This window comes from Corythoichthys intestinalis, chromosome 22, assembly GCF_030265065.1.
Source record: "Corythoichthys intestinalis isolate RoL2023-P3 chromosome 22, ASM3026506v1, whole genome shotgun sequence".
Taxonomy (NCBI): domain Eukaryota; kingdom Metazoa; phylum Chordata; class Actinopteri; order Syngnathiformes; family Syngnathidae; genus Corythoichthys; species Corythoichthys intestinalis.
Genome location: NC_080416.1, coordinates 10,301,941 through 10,317,320, shown reverse-complemented (window position 1 = coordinate 10,317,320; position 15,380 = coordinate 10,301,941). Strand labels below are relative to the sequence as shown.

At 38.5% G+C, this 15,380-nt stretch overlaps 1 protein-coding gene across 1 annotated transcript in view; it reads right to left on the bottom strand.

The window, feature by feature from the left end:
• Nucleotides 1-358: 358 nt before the first annotated feature.
• The window catches only part of rapgef5a (Rap guanine nucleotide exchange factor (GEF) 5a), a 79,466-nt gene continuing 64,444 nt past the window's right edge, over nucleotides 359-15,380 (bottom strand). The window contains exons 13-26 of the mRNA XM_057827964.1: nucleotides 14,530-14,674; nucleotides 12,969-13,060; nucleotides 12,858-12,888; nucleotides 12,714-12,792; nucleotides 12,504-12,653; nucleotides 10,168-10,265; nucleotides 6,639-6,761; nucleotides 6,388-6,566; nucleotides 6,225-6,315; nucleotides 6,100-6,150; nucleotides 5,944-6,031; nucleotides 5,800-5,864; nucleotides 2,072-2,126; nucleotides 359-1,978 (exon numbers count right to left, since the gene is read on the bottom strand). Of these exons, the coding sequence (XP_057683947.1) occupies nucleotides 1,860-1,978; nucleotides 2,072-2,126; nucleotides 5,800-5,864; nucleotides 5,944-6,031; nucleotides 6,100-6,150; nucleotides 6,225-6,315; nucleotides 6,388-6,566; nucleotides 6,639-6,761; nucleotides 10,168-10,265; nucleotides 12,504-12,653; nucleotides 12,714-12,792; nucleotides 12,858-12,888; nucleotides 12,969-13,060; nucleotides 14,530-14,674 (1,366 nt within the window). The 3' untranslated portion in view covers nucleotides 359-1,859. The remainder of the gene's footprint in view (nucleotides 1,979-2,071; nucleotides 2,127-5,799; nucleotides 5,865-5,943; nucleotides 6,032-6,099; nucleotides 6,151-6,224; nucleotides 6,316-6,387; nucleotides 6,567-6,638; nucleotides 6,762-10,167; nucleotides 10,266-12,503; nucleotides 12,654-12,713; nucleotides 12,793-12,857; nucleotides 12,889-12,968; nucleotides 13,061-14,529; nucleotides 14,675-15,380) is intronic.

Sequence of the window (15,380 nt, the reverse complement as noted above, 5' to 3'; positions counted from 1 at the left end):
TTGGAAATGGAAATGTAATACTTCTATTCCAGCAATTGAATGGCGAAATTGTATTACATAGGAATATTTAGCATATTAATTCACAATTTTAAAGCAATTCTGTGAGCACAGTCGCCCCTCGAAGGACGGATTTTTTTTTTTTTACGTAAAACACACCAATTTATATTGTACAAAAAGTAATTGCAATAATCAATTTAAAAGAAATTCATTCATAATCTAACTTCATTCTTACCTGCATTCTGAAAAAGTTTCTCTTTCAAAGCAGTGTCTCCATGGCAGAAAGTGGGAAGTTGATGCAACAAGTTCAAAATGAACTACGACCGCCCGGCTCGCTCCAAATTAACACAAGACCCACTAATTTCACATAAAACCTATAATTTATTCATTTGCGTTCAAATGTCCACGTAGTAAAACACCTCTATAGAAAAGACATGTGGCTTGAGAACATCAAGTGGACATAAATGTATTGCTTAGTGGTTCACGTTTCTTTTTTTGCCTTTGAAACAAATAAATAAGAACAGTACATAGGCATAAATTTACACATATTACATACGTACAAAGCCTTCAACATGCCCTCTTTTGCATTAAGTCTTTAGCATCATGCAGGTTTCAGACAAAAACTTTCCACAGTCAGTTGTGTTTCAAACACTGAAATAAATTGACTTTTTTTTTTTTTTTTTAAAGGAAATTTTCCTTCTCCCTTCACAGTACTGAACTACAAACGTCTCCAGGAGAGAGGACCATCATAATCGATATAGTAGGTACTCTGGCGCCCTCAAGCGGCCATAATATGGAGTTTCTACGAAACGTCATTGATATCCAGTTAAAGGTCAGTTTACAAGTGCACTGTTGTCCTCATTAATAGACAATTTTGGCATAAAAGGACAATTATTATATGCATATCAAGGATTTCAGAAACATGCGCAGATGACTTTCAGTCCAGTTTTTGCATTGTTGAACCATCATTTGGCCACAATAGTAACCCAGAAATAAATGTATTTGAAGAGATAGCACAATGTAATTGAATTTTACCACATCATGTGCAGTGTGAGCTCTTTCTAAGTGTCTAGTCGAGAAACACTACAGCAAAGCATCTTAAAGTTACCTTCTCAAGTCATTTCCCCCATAAAATAACGCTGAAAATGCGCATGTACAGTTTAATGTGAATAATATTTGCACGTTTAGTATCCTTCACAGGATCTAAAGCTCAACTCAGCAATGGAATGTGTCTTCTAACTCTTATTTGGCACTCAGTTTTCGACATCTATTTGACTTACTATGAAAAATACAAATATCCAAAAGGCATACAAAAATCTGTTTACATATTAGTCATAATGCATGCGTTATACTGTAAGAAGATTTTGTTACATTAAAATAAAGTTGTTTCAATAGAAGTGAGAGGCCATTAAATTCCAAGAGAAACATATCTTTACGATGCATTTGTGTAACATTTGACAAAATGGATATTTAGGTCCATACATGGCACGTTAATTTGAACGTCAATATTGAAGTGTGAATAGTTTGAACACCAGTGGCAAAAAACGCAGAGGTATGTTCGCTGAATGCTCCAACACTGACTCGTCATTTTTGAGGTACAAAATCAACTGCACGACGACGAAAAAGAAACATCTACGTGGTAACACCTAGCAGCTGTGACTAAAATCCTGAAAATACTTTTCAGTGTAGCAAATGACGGACACGTGAAAAACTTCAGTCGGCATTTTTTGGAACGAAAATGAGAAATGATAGGTACGTTGATAAATAACTGGAGGGGGGGGGGGCGCATCACAAACAAGACAAATCAGTCATATTTAATCGGATAGATACTGTACAAGGTAATTACATCCTTCCTTTTGCTGCTAGGCCCGCGGTTCGAGTTTGTGGGAGAGTTCGAAGAGTGTCTGCTGATTGTCGATGATGTGTAAGTAGTGGACGCTCGCCCGCAACTCGGCGCTGTCCACTCCGATCACTTCGTTGCCTGGAATTTGGACATAAAGTTTGTTTTTAAAAAAAGATTTGCTGCAAATTCACAAAACATAAGATGAAGATCGAATCAGTTTTTTCCTATTACCTGTTTGGTCGCTTTGGCAGTGTCGAATCATTCGGACTGTGTCTGCGATCATGTGCTGTTAGTGGAGGGAAAATTCAGTGAAATATAGTAAACATTGAAGATTAGTACATTTTTAAGATAAAAAAATATATGGACTCTTTCTAATCCATGAACATGAATTGATAACAAGTTCCTGAAACCATAACGGAGACCTGATTTAAAAAATATTTGCCGTAGGGCAGCCATGATTAACTCTTTCAATGCCATGGACAATAGCCACGTTTACATGCTGACTTTTATTCATACCGATTCAAATCATTCCGAATGGAAATTTCACATCAGCTGTTTACATGTCACTTCATCTATTCCGATCCAGCGTTTACATGTGTCTGCCTTTATTTCGAAAGGACGTTTGACAACTGCCGTCTGACATGCGCAGATTAATCAAAACAAAGCGTCACGTTGCAAAACATGGAGATCGATCGTCAGATCAGCTGCTGTTCTAACTTTTCGAGTGGAAACAAAACTTCAGAATGACACGCCGTTCATTTAAAAAGTTGTGTGGGTGCGCTGTGCGTGTGCTTGGAAGCCATGTTGCATGTGACGTTACTTACGTCACCAAGTGACGTCACCACGTCAGTACGGAGCATGCGCAGAAAGAACGCAACCAGACACCATTCCGCTTCCCTGTTTACATGATATAATTTTACTTCTAATCGGTTTGGGAAAAGGAATATTCCACCCCTGTGAATCGGAATGAAATTCCATTCGGTTTGGGCCTGTTCATTCCGAATGAGGTGTTTATATGGAACACATTTATTCAGTTTGAACAAATATTCCGATTGTAATTGGAATATTTGGCTGTAAACGTGGCAAATGATAGACGAGATTAAGATAAAGTATTGGAACCCCTGCAATTCTGTCAGATAATGCTCAATTTATCCCAGAAAATGATTGCAATTACAAATGCTTTGGTAATTCTATCTTCATTTATTTTGCTCGCAATGAAAAAACACAAAAGAGAATGGAAAAAAAATAAATCATTATCATTTTACACAAAACTCCAAAAATGGGCCGGACAAAAGTACTGGCACCCTTTGAAAAAGCATGTGATGCTTCTCTAAGTTGTGTAATTAGCAGCACCTGTAACTTGCCTGAGGCACATAACAGGTGGTGACAATAACTAAATTACACTTGCAGCCAGTTAAAAAGGATTAACGTTGACTCAACCTCTGTCCTGTGTCCTTCTGTGTACCACATTGAGCATGGAGAAAACAAAGAAGACCAAAGAACTGTCTGAGGACTTGAGAAGCAAAACTGTGAGGAAGCATGGGCAATCTCAAGGCTACAAGTCCATCTCAAAAGACCTGAGCATTCCAGTGTCTACTGTGCGCAGTGTCATCAATAAGTGTAAAGCCCGTAGCACTGTTGCTAACCTCCCTAGAAGTGGATGGAAAAGAAAAATTGACGAGAGATTTCAACGAAAGATTGTATGGATGGTGGATAAAGAACCTCGACTAACATCCAAACAAGTTCAAGCTGTCCTGCATTCCGAGGGTGCAACAGTGTCAACCCGTACTATCCATCAGCATCTGAATGAAAAGGGACTCCATGGTAGGGTACCCAGGACTACCCCACTTCTGACCCAGAGACATAAAAAAGCCTGGCTGGAGTTTGCCAAAACTTCCCTGAGAAAGCCAAAAATGTTTTGAAAGAATGTTCTTGGGTCAGATGAAACAAATGTAGAACTTTTTGGGAAAAGGCATCACCATTGAGTTTAGAGGGGGGGGAAACGAGGCCTTCAAAGAAAAGAACACGGTCCCGCAGTCAAACATGGCGGAGGTTCCCTGATGTTTTCGGGTCGCTTTTCTACCTCTGGCACTGGACTGCTTGACCGTGTGCATGGCATTGTGAAGTCTGAAGACTACCAACAAATTTTGCAGCATAATGTACAGTATGGCCCAGTGTGAAAAAGCTGGGTCTCCCTCAGAGGTCATGGGTCTTCCAGCAGGACAATGACCCAAAACACATTTCACAAAGCACTAGAAAATGGTTTGAGAGAGAGCACTGGAGACTTCTAAAGTGGCCAGCAATGAGTCCAAACCTGAATCCCATTATACACCTGTGGAGCAGAGGTTGCGCTAGACATTTTCGTTGTCTGTCATTTTGACTGACAGGGTCATAAAAATCCGGTCATAGTCTATTTTTACCCGTCACTTAAATTTTTAAAATGATAATGATGACATATTCAATAGTATTTAGTTTTCATTCATTTTTAATTAATATTGTAACGCTTGCTTGGCGGCAAAAAATTAGACACGGAAGTCGTGGTTTTTTTCTCCCTTTTTACTCTGCTTACCGCCAACAACTCCGCCCCCAAAGAAAAGGAGGCAACGATATAGACCCCAATCACCAACGTCACACAATGATCTTAATTGTGGTTGTCAGCCCAAAATCTTCTAAATATATATTAATTGCATCTTACCAGATATAAAAAGACTACTACATAGTCTGTGGTGATCGTTTGGTGCCCAGATTTCTTATCGAATTACAGCAGTCCATCTCGCTCTCATCTTCGCGTCTCTCAGAATACGGTAGAACTTCAAGTCTCTCCGTCTATCTTCTCTGTTACAGCAACCAACCGCCACACACGCCTTCACCATTTTGATTATTAATATTAACGAGCAGAAAAACACGCCGTAATAGGAGGCATGTACGTAGCGGTAATGTATAAACATGACGGGCTGACACACAATATGGCGGCTCCGGTCAGGGGGGCGGAGTTGTGACGTCATGTGATTGGGGTCTATACACAGGCGGCAATCTTGTCCATCAATTGGATGACGCGCTGGCACACCGGGTGCACCAATAAGAACCTCGCGTTGATGTGTCAATCACGGTGCCGCCGCCAGACCACGGTTACGCTACAATATTCTGACAGAATAGCCAACGACGTCATGCATTAAGAGAGACAATAGCCAATTAATATGCTAACTCGCCACCCTGTGGTCTGGGGTGTGAATTGCAACCTGTCAAAATGACTGACGGACTTCAGTTTTTTCCGTCACCGTTTTAAAAAACCGGTCAACGACGGAAAATTTCCGGTTAACGCGACCCCTGCTGTGGAGAGATCTGAAAATGGCAGTTTGCAGAAGGCATACTTCAAATCTCACAGACCTGGAGCAGTTGGCCAAAGAAGAATGGTCTAAAATTCCAGCAGAGCATTGTAAGAATCTCATTGATAGATACCGGAAGCAGTTGTTCGCAGTTATTTTGTCTAAAGGTTGTGCTACCAAGTATTAGGCTCAGGGTCCCAATACTTTTGTCTGGCCCACTTTTGGAGTTTTGTGTAAAATGATAATGATTTTTTTTTTTTTTTTCATTCTCTTTTGTGTTTTTTCATTGCAAGCAAAATAAATAAAGATATTACTACCAAAGCATTTGTAATTGCAATCATTTTCTGGGAGAAATTGAGCATTATCTGACAGAATTGCAGGGGTGCCAATACTTTTGGCCAACACTGTAGCCACTAGTGACAAGCTCACACTCGCTGAGCAAACAGACCCGCATGCGCAGTAGGATAAAAACAAATGCCTACACATGCGGGCTCTACGTCATTCTAGGGTGATCATATTTTTATTTCCAAAAAGAGTGCATTAAGACCTGTGGTCTGAACCCAGCCTGAGGCAATTCCTAACTGTTATACAAGCTATAAAACATGGAGGAAGTATGTTGAAAAATCCACCCACCAACTTCTCAAAGTTCACCAGGTTGTCATGGAAGGTCTTGTTGCCCTCATGGATAAAGGTGATATCTAGAGTAATAGAAAAATGTGAATTTGGGTTTTATTCAACGTATTTTAGTCACCTTAAATGCGATTAAAGGGAGGTCACCTTTCAAAAGAAGAGGCATAAAAGGGATCTTTGGAGGTTTCATTCTCTTGAAAGCTTCTCTGTAAGCTTTGTGGTTAAGAGACGGATCCTGAAAAAGGAGGAGGTCCACGGTTAAAACTGAGCTGATGCTGATAAATAATAACATTTGCTCCTCACCGTGATCAGCTCCAACTCTGCGAAAAGTTTCTTGAACTTTCCTGGACATTTCTGAAGCAAAAAAAATGCAACCAAAAGTGTTAAAAAGGTGTACAAAAGGAAGCAAGACACAAATACAAACTTACCTCCCAGGTTTGGTTGAGTCGACTCACTGCCGCCGTGTTGAGTCCCATGATGATCGCGAAGGCGGAGTTTAAATTCCGCTGCGTTTTGCAACTACACACACACAAATACACGACATTCCGTCATGGCGCCAAGTTGATTCTCGCTCTTGGTGCGGGTCCTTACTGTGCTGCAATCTTGATGAACTTTTTCAGTAGTTGTACTCGCTTGTTGAGCGACGCACACATGAGGACTTCGGACATGACCCACTGCTGCACCTCGTTGCAGCGCTGCAGCAAGACTTGCAGCGCCGCCGTGTGGCCGCCGCCGGGGAAACGTCGGAGTGTGTAGTAAACTAGCTCTTGCTGCGGCAACATAAATTAGTTGATCAAATTTTTTGCCAGAATGGATATGTTTTTTTTTTCCTGTATGAATACCTCATGGATGGATTTGAATAGACTCCAGTCCAGGTGCGTGAGAGCTGCCGCCACGTCCCACGTGTTAATCCCCAAAAGGCGCACCGCCCTCCTGCTGAGCTCAGCGCCGTCAGTTAAAGGGGGCTGCACACAAAAATTGACACATTTTAATTAGGGCTGTCAAAATTATCGCATTAACGCGCGGTAATTAATTTTTTAAATTAATCACGTTAAAATATTTGACGCAATTAACGCACATGTCCCGCTCAGACAGTATTCTGCCTTTTGGTAAGTTTTACAGCAAGGTTTTTCGTGCTGTCTAACAGCGAGCTCTTGTGGTCACTTTGCGACATGGTTTATTGCTTTCTTGCCAGTTCAATATGGCTGCACGACGTCTCGGGCTGACGCCTACGTTGTAATGTTGTGCTTATATGATCCTTGGACAAGATTTGTCCGTAAGTATGGTTGTTGTAAAGAATGTACATATTATGTTAGTAAGCGAAATGTTATATTTTTTGTATGAGACGCTTTTTGTTTATGTTTAGTGAACCTGTATAGCGTACTAAGCTAACGTTGTTGCTAATGCAATGCTTTTTTTGTAGTTTCACTACGGTCTCAAGAGGACAGTGGTTTGAGGCCATTTTATTAATAAATCAGATGAAAAAGGAAGAAGTCTGATTATTAAGGCGTCGTTCACTTTGCTTTGGAAAAAGTAGACGCTTCGGAGTGAGGACAGCATAGACAGATTTAAATGACAGTAGAGTGAAATGCCCACTACGGTCCTTATGTACCGTATGTTGAATGTATATATCCATCTTGTGTCTTATCTTTCCATTCCAACAAATTATTTTACAGAATATATATATAATTTACAGAAAAATATGGCATATTTTATAGATGGTTTGAATTGCGATTAATTGCGATTAATTATGATTAATTAATTTTTAAGCTGTAATTAACTCGATTAAAAATTTTAATCGTTTGACAGCCCTAATTTTAATATCATTTCAATCACTTAGTTAACATGCATCAACATTATTCCACATCATTCAACAATATTCCACTCCATACAACATTCATTTAACATAATTCAGAGTAATACTCAATTTTTGCAAATCCTTCTAGCATTGAACATTTTATCCACATCATAATACACTATTCCACATCATTGAACATTATTTCACATCATTCAATATTATTTTAACATGACATCACTTCATACACTATTAATCTATATCATCCTACAGTATTCTGCATCATTCATAATTTCCCCCACATTATTTCACATCAATATCAGCGATTTGACAAAATTTCACATCATAAATTGTACCTGAATCCACATTATTATGGTTGGACGTCATCATTCAATCACCATTCATTTAACATAATTTAGCATAATACTTTATCCCACATCATTCTACAACATTCCATATCGCTTAATGCTATTTCACATCATTCCGTATCATTATTTTAACATAATTTCACAATATACACCACTGTTATACTTTATCCTACAGTATTGCACATCATTCAAAATTTCTTTCCACATTATTTTGCATTTCACATCAATATCATTCAACTACCACAATTCCACATCATTTAACAACACTCCACTTCATGTCATTCATTTAAAATAATTTTCCAAATCCTCTTAGTAATCAACATTTTATCCACATCATTGTTACATCATTCCATATCATTCAACATTATTTCACATCATTCAATATCGTTATTTTTATAAATAACCTCACTTCATACAATATCATTCTGCATCAACCAACAATATTCTGCATCATTCAACAATTTTCGACATCATTTCACATCATCCGAATCTGAATGCACATTATCAAACATGATTAGACATTATCATTCAATCACCATTCATTGAACATAATACTTCATTCCACATCATTCTAAAACATTCCATATCACTTAATGTTATTTCACATCATTCCCTATTATTAATTTAACATAATTTCACAATATACACCATATTTCTACCAAATCCTACAGTATTCCACATCATTCGATATTTCTTTCCACATCATTTTGCATTGTTTTATATCAATATACCATTCAACTACCACAATTTCACATCATACAGCATTATTTCAGCATCAGCAAAAATGCAATATTCTTCCACACCATCCCAACGTTTGCATTCCAACATCAACACACAATTTCTGCAGAAATTGCAATAGTTTATGAATAAATTGTCACCTCAGAAACATTCACTCCCACACTGCAAAAACACACCTCCTTAAAACTAGGTAAATTCCCTTATTTTCAGTGTAAATCTACTTGAAATAAGTGAAATTATCTGCCAGTGCTTAATGTACATTTTGCTCACTTAAATTTCTTGAAAAATAGCTTGCTGAAAATAAGCTAAACAGACTTATTTTAAGAAATAAAGTTGTGTATTTAATCTTAAAAAGGCTTCGAAATGTCAAATGTTGTTAGTTAGATAATAGATATTGTTCAAAACATTTGGAAGCAATTTTTTTTCTTTATTTAGGTGAAAAATTACCAATTTTTAGATGCCTGGTCCTAATAAGAACAAAGAGTAATACAGTGATACCTAATTTATCGCTATGAATGGGGACCAGAATATGCAGGGATAGGTGAAGAACCGGGAAGTAGCTTTTTTTGTGTGCTTATTTAATCAGACTTAGCATTGGAAAGCGATACATATAAGACATGAATTTTCACTTTTCACTATTTTCCCCCAAAGTATAATTTAGAAAAAATGTATATCTATATATTTTAATAACTGTTTTGTTAAGCACTTCTAATGTAATTATTATGTTATTACAAGTTTTAAACATGTTACTGTCCCACAGAATTATTAAGAATAAAGTAGTAGAAAAATGCTTGGCTTTATTAAATACTTCATTGCGTGAGTCTACTCAAATCCGCTCAAGCTGCTCACCTACACACAATGAGTTGCCACAGCAACTGTTTAACACGTTAAACGATGATTGACACATGCGGCGCTCTTGAAGCTGTGACTCCGGCAAGATCAAACACAAAAATCTGGTAATCATCGTTAACTTTCATAAGCAACTCCAGTGCACTGCCTGACAAACAAAAAACAGGGAGCGGGAGCGAGGGAGGGAGAGTGAGACTATGCGATCGGCTGGGACAGCTCATCTGTATTTTATTTTATTTTTTTAATTTAATTGAAAAAAAAATCCACGATGGACTAAGAGCGCCAAGTAGCGAGGAATCACTGTATTTACTTCAAGTAAGTGGAATAATCTGACGCGTTAATCTGTTAAGTAGTCCTTAAAACTCCAAACACAGTTGAGATAATTATTTGACTAGATTTATGAAAACCAATCTGATTGAGACATTATGAATTTGCAGTGCAGACTTGCATTAAATTCCTTTGCTGCCATTAACGATGGTAGACATCCAAGCCATTTTGATTAGGGAGAAGCGAATGAACTATCGGCGACAATGGCATTGATGTGCTCAAGTTATGTTTCTATTTTTTTTTTGTTGTTGTCAGAAACTGAAAAATAACAACTCTGTCTAACATTGACATTACCAAGATCTCCACGAAATCCCTCCGACAGACGACAAGCTTCCCCTGCGGCGTCAGCGACTCCGAATACACGCAGTCGCTCGGCTGTAACATCCTGCGCTCTGCACACAACAAACACAATACGAGAATAAACACATTTGAAACTAGGCCTGTCGTGACGACAAATTTTATTGGCGACATATTGTTGAATAAATTATTGCCGATATGCAATATTACAGTCAATTTTTTTCAACCAATTCAACCACTAATGGAATGACAATACATCATAATAAATCACCCATTCAAATGCAATACATTGTTATTCTTAAACTATATTAAAAATATTTAAAAAACACAAACAATGCATAACGAGTCATTTGAATGCTAGCTAAGTGCAAAAACTAGATCAGAAACTCAACGCCATTTTTGCTCTCTGCCAATTAGAGCCTATCAAAAGTGTTTATTTGATTCAAAATGACCGCCATCATGTCGTGCAAAACGCGCGTGTTGGCAAATTTAAAGCCAAATTATTCATTGCCAATCAGATTTTTCATAATGGGTGTCATTTTAAAGCTATTCATAAACCTGATGTATGTGAGATTAACTCCAGAAATCTTTATTTAGATTTTGAACATGACATGCTTTTATTTTAAAATGTTCACCAGAAGTATGTTCGCTAAGCCGCTAACGTAAGCTTTACACTCAGTCAGCAAAAAAAAAAAAAAAAAAAAAGTGCACTTGCCTTCTAATTTTGTCATGTATGTGGTGCTAGTAATAGATTTTTTAAAAAACATTTTGCATTGTTTGCAGATGCTGTGAAACAGCGAGTTTTTATGTTTGAAGTGTCACCTTTTAACAGCAAATTTGCATTTTGGAGAAGACTGCCATTGTTTTATAGCAGGCTAAAGTGGTTAGTCCATCATCTTTTTTTTTTTCATTAGCTTCAATGTAGCAATGCTAACGTTTTAGAATGTTTAATATAGATGTGCCAAAGACTTCATAATAGTATTGACGGGTCAGATTCGACCTTCAGTGTGCCACGCCTTCAAGTAGGGGGACAACCCACATCAAGAGGAGCTATTCACAAACACACCAACGCAGCGCTCTAACACCGGATTTCTGTTGAAAAAGGACGAAAGCTGTGCCGCATACAAACAGGAAGGGTTGTCTCAGGAGTGATTTGTTCGAGGATTCAAGGTAATTATTATATTTTTCGTACCATGCATGCATTTTGAAACGTTGTGAAAGAAAATCAAATGGAGAAATTAGCCGCTACTGGATTGGCATCATAGTTCGCAATATTTACGTAAAATAAATGCTAACTGCACGTTTTTTTTTTTTGCTTTTAACCAAGAATCAAGACTGTTTTACGTCCATATCTATAAAGAATTCGGGGATTTAAGTATTTTTTCACGAGAATTTTCAATGGAAAAGCTCTGTTTACATAAGGTGGCCGCTAGCTACATTTACAAACACACTAGCATTGTCCTTCGACATCTTTACGTAAATTATATGCTAACTGCACGGGTTTTTTTTTTGTTGCTTTTAACCAAGAATCAAGACTGTTTTACGTCCATATCTATAAAGAATACGGGGATTTAAGCATTTATTCACGAGAATTTTCACCGGAAAAGCTCTGTTTACATAAGGCGGCCGCCAGCTGCATTTACTAACGGACTAGCATTGTACTTCGACATATTTACGTAAAATAAATGTTAACTGCCCATTTTTTTTGCTTTTAACCAAGAATCGAGACTGTTGTACATCCATATCTATAACGAATTTGGGGATTTCAGCATTTTTTTACAAGAATTTTAACCGGAAAAATTCAGTTTACATAAGGCGGCCGCTAGCTACATTCACTAACAGACTAGCATTGTACTTCGACATATTTACGTAAAATAAATGCGAACTGCACGTTTTTTTGCTTTTAACCGAGAATCGAGACTGTTTTACGCTTATAACTTTAAAGAATTCAGGGATTTAAGCATTTATTCACAAGAATTTGAAGGAAAAAAGCTCTTTGTGAATCCACTCGGTCAGCTTTGACGGCCTTGCCAACAATGCAGGCCCCCTATTTATCGGCCCCGCGCTCCGTCAATACATTATGATGTCTATGGATGTGCTTCCTTAACTTGTATGTTTGAATTTGAATTCTACTGTGTGTAAATGACGAATAAACATCTGTGAAAGGAACTGGAGTCTCATATGCAATCCACACACATACGTGTGCCGAATGCAACAAATTGGAGCCGGGAAAACTACTGAGCTCATTTTTATTTTTCGTGTGATTAACTGACATATTGCATATTGCTACAGGCTTATTTGACACCTGTACGAGACGAGATAAGTTTCCTCACCTCCAGTGTGCGTGAAGACAGCGAGCACCATGTCTTCTTCTGACCGGTCCATCTTCAGTCTCACGATTCTTAGCAGCTCGTGGGCTTCTAGCGAGGGATGCGTGTGGACGCTCAGGTAGGAGTCGGCGCTCACGTAGACACAGCAAATAACTGGGAAAGCATGAAAAAGACATTTTACATTTATTTTCTATGTTTTTCGAGAGCAATTACCTTCTCTTGCGTCAGATGGAGGACTTCGGAGTTGCAAACCGTTTTCCTTCAAACTCAGTTGTTGGTGGATTTGTTTGCTCTGGTAGAGACAGTCAAACACTGTAGTTGAAACTTCAAAAATGTGTCGTGTTTGTTAGTCTTTACCTTTTGGTTGGGTGGACAGTCCTCCACTGTGCTGTGAAGAAAATTGTGAGAAGTGAGGCGAGACTTGTCAGTAATACATGTTTTCCCCCGTATTAAGAAAATCCGACTTACTGTCTACGGCGTAGAAGCTTCTGAAACTCTTTGAGGTCTTTTTCCAGTGTTGGAAACTCGTAGAGATCCTCAAGGACGCACCTGTAAAGTGTCTAAAGGAGACAACAGACAAGACTGAAAAAGCAGTTTCTGCTCTTGCACTCTTTAAAAGAAACTGCAGTATTTTAAGCCAAAACAACTGCTGTGTTTGAAAGAACAATATGTCTATATGCTGCCATAGCTGATTCATGGCGCATTAAGCCCCCAAACTATTTTTAATTTGTCTGTTTCACCCTGAAAACCCTCGTTTACAGACGTCGCGCAACCGCTTTTGTTTCAACCCAGCCATAAAACGAAGGTAATTAATTATATGTATTATTCAAAATGTCTGTCGTTTTTAGCTTAGAATCATTAATTGATGTCTAATATTTAGTTAAAAAAAAAAAACACTTAAAAAAATTATTCACTCGCATATTTTGAACTTATAAACAAATTACTTCACAATGAAAAATTTGGCCTCTGTAAAAGTCACGGGTATCTACCTCATAACTATTGCTTAATTGTATTTTTTTTGTTACTGTAGCATTTTCCCTGATGATAAATAATCGATCCAGACAAAAAAATTTGAAAGAGTAAATATATGAAAAAGAATATCTCGACCACTCCTTGATGTCTGCAATTTCTGCATCGTGACCCTTGTTATATGACAATGTTTCACCCATAAAATCCCCGAAAAATCCAGCTTTGGCCATTCACAGCTGTGTCTTGACACTAAGTGATACATCCTACATGGAGTTTCTGGATCGAAACAAGGTAAGTACGCGATAATATCTCGTTAAAATCATGGCGTCTGTAATTCTGCTCTCGCGTGCTCTCACCTGCAGATAGGGTTTTGCTGTTTAAAAAACTTTTTTTTTTTTTTTTTTTAAATGCCCTCCTGTTCAAAATTTTTCTTCCTCCAGAAAATTGAGATTTTATGCTTTCCAATTATGTATCACACATGCATATCGGACAATTTTGAAAGTTGGCCAAATTCAGAGCGGAACTTCACCTGAGTGTTTTCCGCCATATACATTTTAAAATTGAATGAACATTTATACTTAAGGCATGCAGACACTCAAAAATGTCATTTAAATGAGTTTAAGAAAAATGTTGGACAAAATTATTGGACCAAATTTTTTTTCTGAAATTTATTTTGAAATACCGCTACTGAGCAGTTTCTATGGGTCTGGATATCGCCTCACTACGGAGCACAAAATCTCAAGAGACAGTAAACACACTTACACCTTGTCATTGACCCCTCTATACCCCCCCCCCCCCCCCCGCCCCCCAAACCCCACAATCCCAAGTCTGGTCTCATTTCTCTGTTACTAGGCAACTATCTCCTTGGTTGCACACTCCGCAAGATTATACCCCTGCCAACCCTTGCGATTCGGTTCCCATGACAACCCCGGGATGAAACCGACAGGTTACACGGGGACAAAAATGGATTTGCTTCTGTTTTGGATTCTGTGATTATGCACATTTCTCATCAGCAAGCTGAAATATGAAAACATTCTATGTTTGCAGAACAGCATCGTACCTTCATAAATCCGCGAACGTGCTCCTCCTCTTTGAGGAAGTCCTTGTAGAGTCGACTCCAGTGGGAGACCAGCTGCAGGACCTTGCGCTTCCTGAAGAGGGTATCCTTGCCCTCTTCCTGGCCTCGACTGCGAGCGCCGCTATAGGTGAAGGGGAGTCAAGGAGATAACATGCTGTAGGATGTAGGTTAAATGCATTGTCCGCCATTAATGGGGATAGTTGTCCGATCCATTTTTTTTTCTTTTAACCTGTCCTGTTTATCTGCTTCACACGGAGAATTGAGATCTGAATGTCCACTTGGTCTGAACAGTTTTAATGTATAACATGGGAGTATGATATATTCCAATTGTGATCATTCAACATGCCTTTATTAGGAGAAAGCAGGGAACAGGAAGGGGTTATGGGGCTACAGAAGAAAAGAAGGAGAGAGAGACAGAAGAAGCACAAACAACAAGAAATACATTGAACGCCGACACTAACTATGAATACGTTGGTGCTATCGTTAGCTAGTTGTATTTCAGGTTGACACCATGTTGGGGGCCTGATGACCAAGGAAAGGGGGGGGGGGTCTGAAAGATAAGTGGTTGGGAGGGGTGGAGTGTACACAAATCAGCCATGTTGCTAGAACCCAGTATTTGTGTGAATCCTTTGTAAGTGTATGTTGGTATCCTATTCTATGCTGTCTCATCGCTTATCATGACACCTAGGTTTTGTACTTGAGGGTGTCTAATTCAGGGGTGTCAAACTAATCCCACAAAGGGCCAAGAGGGTCCTGGATTTTGTTTCAACCAATGAAGAGGTCATCCTTTCACCAATCTGATCTACAAGTGTAATCAGTTGATTGCAGTCACG